Source organism: Kogia breviceps, chromosome 8 (assembly GCF_026419965.1).
Source record: "Kogia breviceps isolate mKogBre1 chromosome 8, mKogBre1 haplotype 1, whole genome shotgun sequence".
Taxonomy (NCBI): Eukaryota; Metazoa; Chordata; class Mammalia; order Artiodactyla; family Physeteridae; genus Kogia; species Kogia breviceps.
In genome coordinates, this window is record NC_081317.1 from 24,142,219 (window position 1) to 24,154,392 (window position 12,174).

Consider the following 12,174-nt stretch of genomic DNA (forward strand, 5'->3'; position numbering starts at 1 on the left):
AATAACAGTGACTTAAATGAGCCAGAAGTTTATTTCTCTCTTGGGTGTAAGAAGTGCAGAGGCAGGCAGATCAGGACTAGTGTGTCTGTTCCACAAACATCCATGCCAAGCTTCGCCCCACCTTGACGCCAGCCTTGGTGTGAGGTCTTTTCATCTAAGATGGGTGCTTGAGCTCTTGTTCATTGATAAACTCTGACCTGGCCATGTGGCTGCCAACACAGATGCAGACCTGGCTGGGTGATATCATCTTAGCTTGGGCATAAAAATTATGTAGCAAAGGCCAACTAGCTATTATAGTCCTAAGGTAGGCACCACAAAGATACAGCAGACCACCTCCACCCAACCCAGATATTGCCTGCCAATTAGCTACATTTACTTGGCTTGCTGGATGTAGGTTAGAGATGGTACAAGTACAAGGTCATCTGTTGAAAAGACCTACCCCATTTCTCCTGCCCTGAACCACAATCCTCAGAGCTTGGACATTGCTGGGTCAGTTTTCCTATTTTGCAATAAAAGTTATCCTGATGACGTTTAATCTTTGGTCTCAGTGATTTTCTCTTTAACATCATTCTGTCTACTTTCCAGTCAGCAAGAAGGGGGAAGGATTGAAGATTACCCTTCTCTTTTAAGTACACTGCCCAGAAGTCACTCAACACTTCGAATTGGCCAGATCTTAGTCACATGGTCATTAGTTTCAAGAGAGTCTGGGGAAATAGTCTTTTGGATGGACCCTCCAAAAAACTGGAGTTCTTGTTACTAAAGATTGAGAGACAGGTATCAGACTTTGAAACAATACTCAGTGAAAATATCTGGAAAAAAATAGTGACTACATAACCTCATCAAGGCTCTCAAATTATAAAAATAAGATATTCTGTGGCAATGAATTACTGGTTAGATGTTATTTTTCTTTCCTTCCTTCCTCCCTCCCTCCCTCCCTCCCTCCCTTCTCTGAGGTTTTATTTTTTCCCCTTTTCCGAAAGCAAAACTAATCATTCTGTCTTTCTTCTTAAAGGACTTTCCGTGACATTTCTGAAGATCTGAAGACTGACTTGGTTTCTTCAGTAGACTGACTTGGTTTCTAAACCGCAGTGATTTCTCTAGGAAATTCAACCTTGACTGTGAGTTTAGCTCAGCTGTGGCCTCCTATCCTTTCAGCTGTGCCTGGCAAACAGAGCCCAGGAAAAGAAGCAGAAGCCTCCTAGCCTTCCATACAGAATGCCCGGACAAGAGAGGACTTGCTGTGCTTTGCATTTTAAAGCACAGCTTTGGAGCTCAGAAATGTGGTTTACTCACTTAACTGTTGCTAAGATGGCTTGAAAAGTTTCAGTTTATAAACTGGTACCATGGCTTGAAATTTTCCCACTTTGGTTATGTATATTATAATATGTATTTATAAAGTTTTTTAAAGAGTCCTAAACTACCTGCTGTATACAGTGTAGTTTTCTCCTGTTTTAAGAAATCTCTCCTTAAACTTTTCTGTGACAGTCACTTTTCCATGAAGAGGGCTTTCACTTTTGAGAATGTAGTTGCTTGAGCGGGAAAAATGAGTCTTCTCCCTTCTTGCACAGTGTATGGTCCTCTCTGTGAGGAAGAGCAAATCTTCAGTGTAAGGGCAGCTGGCTTATTTGAAGTTCAGTTAGTTGTATGTTACAACCATAGGAGACCACAGAAAGACCGAAGCTCTTCCTCCCCTTCTCCCTCCATCCGCAACGGCTCTAATGCCAAATTTTTAAAACTCGGCTGACCACATTGAAATTAAATACCTATTAAGCTGCTATTAACGGTAACAGTATGATAGAATTCATGTTGTAATGTTTTTCTTTGCAAATGTTTTAAGAAAAAAATCTCAGGGGCAGCAGTGCTCTGATTCATTAAAAGTATCCCTGTTTCACTATTTGGAATTTGACTAATTAGTTTTATTAGCAGTAAAATTTTATATCTGTATAGTATTTTCCCATCACTTGGCACAGTGCCTTGCACATAGCCTCTAAATGGATGCTTGTTGAATTAAATTATGACTTTAAAAATATCTCAGATATCACAATAACCAGCATAAGTGCTCTACATTTGACAAAGTCTTTTTGCACATGTTATTTCACAAGCACTTCACATCAGCTTTCATATAGCTTTACATTATTTTGCAACAGTTTCACACAGATGGAGAAGGTAAGGTTCAGAAAAGTGACCAACTCAAAAATCATGAAGTTTAGTAAAATTTGACCTCAGATCTTTCTGACTCCACAGTCTGCCAACTCTGCTATGTTGTAGTGTTTCTTTTAATATCTTACACAATTTTTCCAGTGCTGTGAGGTAGAACAGGTGTCCTGTTCTATCGCATAGACTTGTCCTAGGGTTAATGACAGGTCTGGGACTAGACCCCAGCTCTTAGCTTTGTGCCCTTTCCACTGTGTAAAACAATCTTCAGGCTCTTTCTCTGCCCCCAAAGGAGTATGGAGGAGAAAGAGTTCTTAAGTAACAAAGATTTCATTTTTGGAAAACATTTAAAAGTAGAAATCATATTTTTCTAAAACATCTTCTCATTAAGAAGCATAGTTAATGATAATTACTTTAAATTTATTCTGATATTACTTCAGAAAAATTCCATCTAGGAAAGAGGCTACCATGAGGTCTCTGTCTGTAGAGCAGACTGTACAGATCTCCTGTATTTCCTGCGAATCCTTCAACAATTACAATCTGGTGTTCCACCAAGTGTTATATTTGGCACTAAGTGGCACTAAGTAACTCATTCTTTTCTTTAATCACTCGTTCAGTCATTCATTCAGTAAAACATTGGTTGAGAGTTTGCCAGACTCTAGGTTCTATGCCAGGCACTGTACAGGGTGCTGTAGGGGATAACTCATAAGAAGGCCTTCTCTCACCTTAAATCTTAGCCAGATCATGTGCATTGCTAAAATTAAAAATTTTGCATTAAAAGTATTAAGAAAGAAATCAGGTTTGTTTTTGTTAATGGTATACTGATAAGTTTACAGCTGTGATTAGCACATATTTATGAGAGGCAAGTATTATGCACAGTGAGTTAGTGTGCATATACAGATTATGTTCTTCCAAAGTGCTTTTAGCTCTGTAAAGTGATATTGCAAAAATATAAATTTGAGGGAATAATGTATGGCTCTTGCTGGTCATAATTATTAGTGTGAATACCAGGTCCTTAGAGGGGGACTCTGAGCCCTAAGAGAATAGTTTAGAGCTGCCAAAATTAGCAATGATGTAGTATCACCCTGAAGTATCAGGAGCACAGGTGCACCAGAGTACTCCCCAGTCCTGTCAGGAAACTTGAACTCCCCCAGTACTCCAGCAACAGCCTAAGGACTTGAAGTCCCTGCATCTGGGGGAGGTCTTCCTGCAACCCTCAAAAACAGAGAGAACATGCCCCCTCAGATACAGTGAGGAGGTTTTACAGATCTTCATAAGGCATTGAGATCAAATGATATGAAAAAGTAGGAGTTTCAAGCTCAAGTCTCAAAGATGATTCTCAGGATTTGACCCAGAAAGAAGTTTCCCTAGGAACAGATAATGCATTGATGAAGTAGAAGTAGCTTCAGTAAAAACATAGTACAGAAATCCTATCACACTGTCCTGCATTTTATAGCTTTATTAAAGATTAGTTTGAAGGTCACATTGTCGACTCAATTGTAAACTGAATGGAGGGGATAAGATCTTCCCGCACAGTACGTTCCTCTCTTTTCCGAGAACGAGGCACGGGAGTTTTCAGCATAAACTCCATGTCATGTAAGTCCAGCTTCAGTTCCAAAATTCCTTTCACACTCTCTGTTTCTGGAAGTGATCTCTGCCAGACTGCCTTAGATACCAGTTTTATTTATTCTTAAGTTTGCAAGGATTCTTAACACCCATTTCCATTAGAGGTGATTAGCTGGCAGAGTTTTCCCTTGACTTCTGAGAATGGTGCAAATTGACTCTTGATACCCAAGGAGTGTTATTTAAACAAACTGAGTAGCTTTGGAAATAGCAGTTTATTCCATTAAAGGGCTTGCAGATGAGGTCCTCTGGCTAACCTCGGTCTTAACAAGAACCCATTGTGACCCGTCAGGACTTGCTAGTACCCTTAGTTCCCACTTTGGTTGTATTTAGAGCTTCAGGATGTGTCACTACTGAGCAAGAAATGCTCAGAAATTCAGGCTATGAAGGGTTAGATTAGAGCAAAGTAATTTTAGGTGAGTTATCCAGAGCTTTCAACCTCAAGGTTTATAGGAAAACCCCTGCAGTCTCCTCTAAGGGTCTTCCAAGATCCTTACAAAAGTATTAGACTAGGCATTTCGCAGTAGAACTATAACCTCTGGCAACATACTTCCAAATGCTAGTTCCCGCCAAGAACAAGTATTTCTTTGTTTTTTATGTATTTCTTGTCTCTACCCATTTTGCCATTAAAATATATTCATTTCATTAACTTATTGAGGATCTGCAAAAAATATGAATGCTATGTGAAACCACTGAACAGTTAATTTTTTGGTAGTTCAAAAATTATCAAGAGAATTATAAATCAAGATGTTCTGCCTGCATCCTGGAGTCATAGAAATTCTGTGCCAGATGAGCGTTATCTAATTAGGTGATCCTGTCATTTTCTAGAGAAGGAAACAATCCAAAGGTTAAAGTGTCTTTTCTAACACAGAGCCAGTCAGTAACAATTCAGAGCAGAGTAAGTTCTTTTTTCTCTCAGCCATTGTTCTACTTCTCTTCCCTTTCTCTTGTAGTTGAGTAGCTTTTGGAAAAATGTGTTCCTTATAGCAGTAGTTGCAAGGGATGTTATTAGATGTTACAAGAGAACAAAAGTGTATATGGGGTAGGGGGGTGGGGACTCCGAGGTCAGTTAAAATTGAGGAATGCTGAGTTAGTTTCCTTTCCGTAGGACTTCGAAGAGTTTTTAATGTGCTCTTATATGTTGTGAATTTATAAGGGGACAAAGACTGTGTTTACGAGACTTATTTGACCTTAAACTGCGCCCCATCCTCCTTTTTTCAGAGCAGCTCAAAGGACTCCATGTCCTTTGGGAAACATGGCTCTCAGATAAAAGTTTACAGGTCTTTTAGAAGACGTCCCTAATGGAATTCTGAATGGTACATCCACCATGTAAACTGTAATATATCTCAGTTTAGTGAGATACCAGGAAGAAAACGTATTTGCCATTCAGAGCTATACATCAAGTATAGAGATTCTTTTCTACCTATGGTGTGTAGAATCGGTATTTGTGTTTATGTTTTGAAAGTTTTTCAAAGATCAATTAGTGTGCAAATACAGTGGTGATATGTTGATATTACATTTTAATAATGCTTTTTTGTGTGGCACTTTATAGTTTTCAGAATGCTTTCATAACAACCCTGTGAGACAGGCAGGTGTAAGTATTATCAGATGAGGCACTGGAGGCTCAGAAAGGTTTTTGTGATTTTTCCCTTAAGTTTATACCACAAAGTGATGGAGCCAGAATTCAGTTGCAGAGCTTCTGACTCCAAGTCCAGAATTCTTTACTCTACACCTGGTTTCTTACTTTTTCTTCCAGCTTTATATTTTACTATGAAAGGTATGGAAGCAGATCTTAAACATCATTTTGGCTTCCTATCAAATACTGTTTTTTATGGCAGTGACCCAGAAAGTGTAACTCCAATTGTAGTTATCCCAAAGAAAACCCTTCATTTGTGCTTTGCAGTGCCACTTGTCTAGGTGATTGGAGTGTATTTCAAATACCATTTGATTGTGAAACCAAGATTGGATATATAGTTTTAATTGCTTATGTAACTTCTGGAAAATGTATCATCTTTGCATTCTCAGGCAAAGTAGAGATGGTTTGAAAGTAAATAAAGATTATTCAAATACAACAATACACCTTTATTCTCACAAACTCTGTTTCTTAGCTTTAACTTGCTTTGACAACCGACTGATGTAACATCTTTGTAAATGTAAAATATTTATATTTTGAAATAAAATTACTATGTGTTGAATGAATCAGGTGGTAAACTTAGTCTCATTTCTGTTGAGAAATTTGGTCTTCAGTGAAGTCAAACTTTCACGAATACATCCATCTCTTAGGCCTTATATCTTGCCATTTCTTTGACACCAGTGCCGACACTGAATTTTTATGAAATATGGGCAACTTACATAAGGGAAGATGTACCTGTGGAGTGGGTGCTGAGCACCTTAAAGAGGTGAAAGGGTCCAAGGCTAAGGCTGGAACCCTCAGAGCCCAGGGGAAGGTGACTTTGTGGTAGATAAGGAAGTGATGAGGTGGGTGGCTGGGGAGTGAGACTCAAATGAAAAAGTTGGATAAAAGAACCACATGTTTTGGGGCTTCCCTGGTGGCGCAGTGGTTGCGAGTCCGCCTGCCGATGCAGGGGGCACGGGTTCGTGCCCCGGTCCGGGAGGATCCCACGTCCCGCGGAGCGGCTGGGCCCGTGGGCCATGGCCGCTGAGCCTGCGCTTCCGGAGCCTGCGCTCCGCAACGGGAGAGGCCACAACAGTGAGAGGCCCGTATACCAGAAAAAAAAAAAAAAACCCACATGTTTTGAAGAAAACAAACCTAAGGTATGGCTATCTTCAATAGCAAAGATAATCCACACAGCAGTAGCAGATGGAGCTGAACCCCAAGTGGAGGTAGTTTGAAACACATCTCAACAGTGCTTGGGAAAGAGCTTTCTGACACCTCGAGCTGGTGTGGTATTCAGCTCATCAATCTGACATTGTAGATGGAGAAAATGATCCTGGCAAAGGTGTAAGGGGTGGACTACCCAGCCTCAGATTCAGATTGTTTTCTACTCTTGATAGTTTCTTATTGGCAAATATGCTAGTTCACAAAATACTTCTTCATGCTTCTCAGTCTGTTGCATAAGCCTAGGACCCTTTCACAGGGTGTGTGCTTCTGTCAGCCTCCTCTGGGTTTGCTTCTGGAAACTTTAGGGTCACAGGTGTCCAGTTCTCCCTCCCATCTCCGTCACACAGGGGCTCCTTGATTCTTAGCCTTACCCTTAAGTGAGTTTAGTCAGAGATACACACTAATGATCTTCAGTTACTGAACAGCTGTTGAGAAACTGCTTTGCGCTAGGCACAAGGGGAAAAGTAATTTTGAAAAGTAGTTTTAAAAGTAATAGTGTTGAGCAGAGGTGAAGTTTTTCCATATGTTCTATTTAATTTCCTTTTGAAGAGTAATTCTGAACAGTAGCCTGAAGGTACCCAAATCACTGTTTTCTTGTCAAGTACCCAGATACTCCTTCAACGATTGCATTATCAAAAGTTTCATCTTCAGTCCAGCTGAAATTGTGAGAAAGATACTGTTAGGAAAAGAGCAGGGTGGAAGGGGGAAATGGGACATTCCCGAGAAGCTCCAGAAAGACTATAACCTGTAGAATTCCCGTCTTATGGCAAAAGCCCTTCCCTACAGGCTTGACTCTGGTCCCGGGCTACCAGTTAGTTTCAATCCCAGCGCAGCTTCCAGTAATCGCGGGGAATTGGGGGTTAGGACGAGTCACTTCTGGGGAGCATGGGAAGCTTCGCTGGGCATGGATGTCTTTGCCCTGGTAAGAGGCCACGTGGCCGTGGGACGCCCTCAGGTATCTTGTTTCTCTGTTCTAGAAGGGGCGAGACGTGTGTGGAACCCACTAAGGAATGATCTGAGAGAGACAGGATGGGGATTGGGGACAGAGGACAGAAGGGGCGGGGCCCGGGTTAGGGGGTGGGGCTGTAGGGCGGACTCCAGACTGGGGCGCGTGGAGGAGGAGGGTGGGCGGGGCCGTGCCGGGGGCGGGGCCTCGGGCGGAGCGGGTGCACCGCAGCTGCGGAGCGCAAGCAGGCTGGCGGGCGGCGGGACCGACCGCAGCGGCGCGGTGTCCGGGCTCCGCGACGGGCTGAGGGCCATGGCCGCCTCTCCGGGCCCGGCCGGCGGTGCCGCCGCCGGGGCAGTGCACGGCTCCGGCCCGTTTGGCCTCGCCTTCGACTCCGGACTCGAGATCAAAACTCGCTCGGTGGAGCAGACGCTGCTCCCGCTGGTTTCTCAGGTAAAGCAGCGCGCGCGCGGCCCCTGCGTCTCCCTCCGGCCGCGGCCCGCGATGGCGGCGGTCGCTCTCGCGGCAGGGGCCGGGCCGGGCGGGAGGCAGCCGCTGCCCCACATTCCGCGCCAGGACTCCGGCGTCAGTGTCGGACCGCCTGTCTGGGGCTTGAGGACTGGCCTTGGTTGAGGCGGCGGGAGTCGGGACCATCCGAAATCCGGCTGTGGGGCTAAGTGGACTGAGCAGCAAGCGGAGGCTGCTGGGCGGGGAGCCCCGTGCGGACCTGAGTGCTGGCCGCAGGTGCGCCGCCCTGCCTCCCCACGGGACCCTCTTCGGGCCTGCGGCTCCAGTGGCCCCCGGCTCCCCGAGGCCAGCTCCCCGGGGGCATAGGGGACCCCCGCGGGGGCTCCGTTGGAGCTTAGGGGCCCTCCTCGCTGCCGCTCTTTAACTCACTGCCCGCACACCTTTGCACCTCCAGTCCTAACCCGGGCTGTGGCCAGTCTGGCTGGGGCGTTGCTGCCGGCCTCCAAGTCCAGCGTGCTCTCCTCTCCCCTAGGCCTTTGTCCCTTTCCCCGGAATGTGAGTCGGCTCGCCAGTCGCCCGTTCACCCCGGGCCACCCGGCCCCTTCCCCTTAACCTGTCTGCTCACTTCAGTTGGCTTTTGTCCGGCCTCGGAAGGGTGAAGTGAAGGACCGTCTGATAGTTAATTCGGGTGCACATCTTTTTGCCAAATCCCATTTGGGAATGTATGCGTTATTGAATTTATTGGTCCCACCAGAAGCCTGGAATCAGCTAACTGATGCGCGTAGCTTTAGAGAAGTTTTTGTTACTGTGAGCCGAGTGTACGCAGCCTCCGGGCTGGAATTCCTCACCTAGATCTGTTGTGATGTGCTAAGCACTGTGGGGAGTGAAGAATTCTGTGCCTTCAGGAGCTCGTTGGATGTGTGACTCACAACTAGACTGTAACATCTTGATGCTTCACGTAAGCATTGCCAAGATTTTACAGGTAGAAGGAATCTTAAAGGTTATCTGATGCTAAATTTAAAAATTCTTAGAGCATCCTTGACACCTGATCACCAGTCCCCTGCTTAAACATGCTCAGTGATGGGGGAGCCTGTAGCTATTCCATAGAATTTCCAGTGCTATCTGTTCTCCATCCCAGCCCTGCAGATATTTGAAAACGGCAGTCATACATGTCCCTAGAGTCCTGTTATGCTGATTAAATAAACAGCCCTATTTTCTTCACCTGTGCTCATTTTAGCCTGGCTAACAGAACAGTGAATGAATAACCTTGACACTCCCCATCCCCCTTCCCTTCCAGGTCTGAAAGAAGCACGGCCGGGTGGGATGAGTTGAGGATCAGTTAGTGATGTCTGCACTGCCCCTCCCACAAAAGAATGTCACGACCACCACCAGCACAACCGCAACACAAAATGAAAAATACTGGAGTAGTTTTAAGAGAGAGAGTTAAGAGAGTGGTATTTTATCCATTTTTCTTTTTTTTTAACAATCCAGATATAATGCTTACTATGCGCTAGGCCGTGTTCTAAGCACTTTATACATATTAATTCATTTAATTCTCGTAACAGTCTTATGAGGTAGAGATATGTTTATTCTCATTATATGAATGAGGAAACTGAGGAATAATGAGGTTAAGTGACTTGTAGTGGGACTTTCACCTGTAAATGTCAGACTGGAGTTTGAATCCAGGCAGCCTGGTCCCAGAGTCTGTGCTGTTAGCTACACCATATTTGTTCTCCCTAGAGATTAGGGGTGGTGATGAGGTCAGCCAGTAGTAGGTTCGGAGAAGAGAGTCCACAATGGAAAAACAAGCTGGAAGGTTGTTGTAATCTGGAGAAATGGTAACTTTTCACAGTATCACTGCTAAAAATGTATCCTAGAGTTCTGCATTGTGTAATTCTGGGGTAAGAGAGGGTGGAGAGAGTAGGAGAGTGGAGGAGGAAATGTGAATTGGCTGCTGAGAGTTAACTAGAGGTCAATGCCAAAGGGGGAAAATGCCAGCTTTTTTTTTTTTTTTCTTTTCCTTCCCTGTTAAAGACTCATTCAGGGCCATAGCTGAGGTTCTGCATTCCACACAGTATGTGTCCACAGCTATCTTTAGCATTATTATAACTGATATTCCTAACGATTAACTGTACTCAACAATGAAAAAGTTAACTTATGCTTAAAATCAAGAAATATATAAAGCATGACCAGAACACTCACAAAGCAGTTAAGTGTGAAATACAGTTTAGAATGATTTTTAAGTTTTAGTGAGTATTAGTGGATTAAAGTGCAGCTCTCTAGAAAACTCATGTCCAGGAGTCTCATTTTTCTAAGGATGCTGCCTTATTATCCAACTCATGTTTTACCACCATATCCACAAGAATAAGTTTAAGCTTTTTAGGCAAGCATTTGTTGTAAGCTTTCTAGTTCCTTCTCTCTGTGGGACTTGTATTCTAGTTGGGAGGCAGGGCAGGTACAGAATAGCACATGGCAAGTGTCAGATGAACATCATCCACAGTAAATGCTCTAAGAGCTCAGAGCAGGTGTGGATGAGCCAGCAACAATGCCATAGAGGAGATGGGGTCTTGAGGTGAACAAGTAGGGCTAGCCTTGTACAGCTTAGTAAGTTTTAAGCAGAGTTTCTACTCTGATATCATTTAACCTCTTCTGACTCTCCAGGTAAAAAGTTCTGGGTTAAATGGCCTTATTCTAGGAATGCAGCATCAGTATTAGACAAACGTATATATACAATTTTCTGTGTTTACATATTAGAAGAGATACATGTTCGTAGCAATAGATGCAGAAAAGCTTCAGTTAAATTCAACTTCTAATCATGATAAGGAGCACATAGTAAACTAGTAATAGAAGAAAACTTCCTTAACCTGATAAAAGAGTACCTACAGAAAACCTATAGTTAACATCATAGCAACAAGTCAGATTTAAAATAAACATTTCCTTTAAACTAGAAACAAGAGGAGGGATATCTGCTCTCATAGCTTCTATTGCAACAAGACAAGAAGTGAAAGGTATAAAGGTAGAAAAGGAAAAATCAAAATATAATTATCTACATAGAAAACTGGAGTCTACAAATAAATTATAAAAGTTAGGAAGTTTAGTAAGTTCACTGAATGTAGGCTTCTAAAGTCAACTGCTTTTCTTTCTACATTAATAACAAACAGAAAAGTCATACTAAAACATGATACCAGTTAGAATAAAAATGACAGCAAAATATGTGTATATATGTGTATAGCAAAAGAGAGGCCAAACTTCATGGAGAAAATTTAAAAATTTTATGGAAAGCCAAAGTAGAGCTAAATAAATGGGAGAAAAGTACCATCTTCCCGGCTAGATTGACTTGATATTATTTAGATATCAATTTTCCCTATAGATATGTAAATTTAATGCAATTCCAATGAAAATTTCAACAGGATTTTTTTTAGTAGAATTTGATAAAAGTAATTCTAAAATTTTTATGAAAGAGCAAATAGCCAAGAATAGCCAGAAGAGAAACAAGGTGGGTGGACTTGCTCTACCAGATTTCAAGTCTTATTATAAAGCTAGAGTGATTAAGACAGTGTGGGTTTAAGAACAGAGATGGACAAATAGACTAGTGAAACAGAATAGAGAACCTAGAAACAGATCCACACATATACGGAAACTTGATAATTCACAGAATTGGCACTGCTTGTCACTGGGGAAAGGAAGAACTTTTCTTTCTTTTTTTTTTTTTTTTCGGAACGCAGGCCTCTCACTGTTATGGCCTCTCCCGTTGCGGAGCACAGGCTCTGGACGCGCAGGCTCAGCGGCCATGGCTCACGGGCCCAGCCGCTCCGTGGCATGTGGGATCTTCCTGGACTGGGGTACGAACCCGTGTCCCCTTGCATCCCCAGGCGGACTCTCAACCACTGCACCACCAGGGAAGCCCTGGAAGAACTTTTTAAAAAATGGGAACAATTGGTTATCTGAATAGAAACACATGATATTGAATCCCAATTCCAAATGGATTAAAAATATCAATATGAAAGTAAAAAACTTAAAACACTTTTAGGGAAAAAAATTGGGCAATATCTTCACCACTTCACGGTGGGAAAAGATTTCTTAATACGCTGAAAGTATAAACCCTAAGCAAAACTTAATATATTTGCTCCCTTAAAATGGA

At 42.9% G+C, this 12,174-nt stretch overlaps 2 protein-coding genes across 8 annotated transcripts in view; both read left to right on the forward strand.

Moving 5' to 3' along the window:
• Positions 1-5,976, forward strand: part of TMEM245 (transmembrane protein 245) — a 104,646-nt gene extending 98,670 nt beyond the window's left edge. For both annotated transcript variants that reach the window (XM_067040994.1, XM_067040995.1), the window contains one exon: positions 1,013-5,976. In XM_067040994.1, the coding sequence (XP_066897095.1) occupies positions 1,013-1,070 (58 nt within the window). In that variant the 3' untranslated portion in view covers positions 1,071-5,976. The remainder of the gene's footprint in view (positions 1-1,012) is intronic.
• Positions 5,977-7,784: 1,808 nt separating this feature from the next.
• CTNNAL1 (catenin alpha like 1) overlaps positions 7,785-12,174 on the forward strand; it is a 59,381-nt gene continuing 54,991 nt past the window's right edge. For 4 of the 6 annotated variants that reach the window (XM_067040996.1, XM_059072251.2, XM_067040998.1 and 1 more), the window contains exon 1: positions 7,785-8,018. In XM_067040996.1, the coding sequence (XP_066897097.1) occupies positions 7,878-8,018 (141 nt within the window). In that variant the 5' untranslated portion in view covers positions 7,785-7,877. Of the gene's footprint in view, positions 8,019-9,330; positions 9,488-12,174 lie in introns of all 6 variants that reach the window. The other 2 variants (XM_067040997.1, XM_059072250.2) reach the window with 2 other exon arrangements.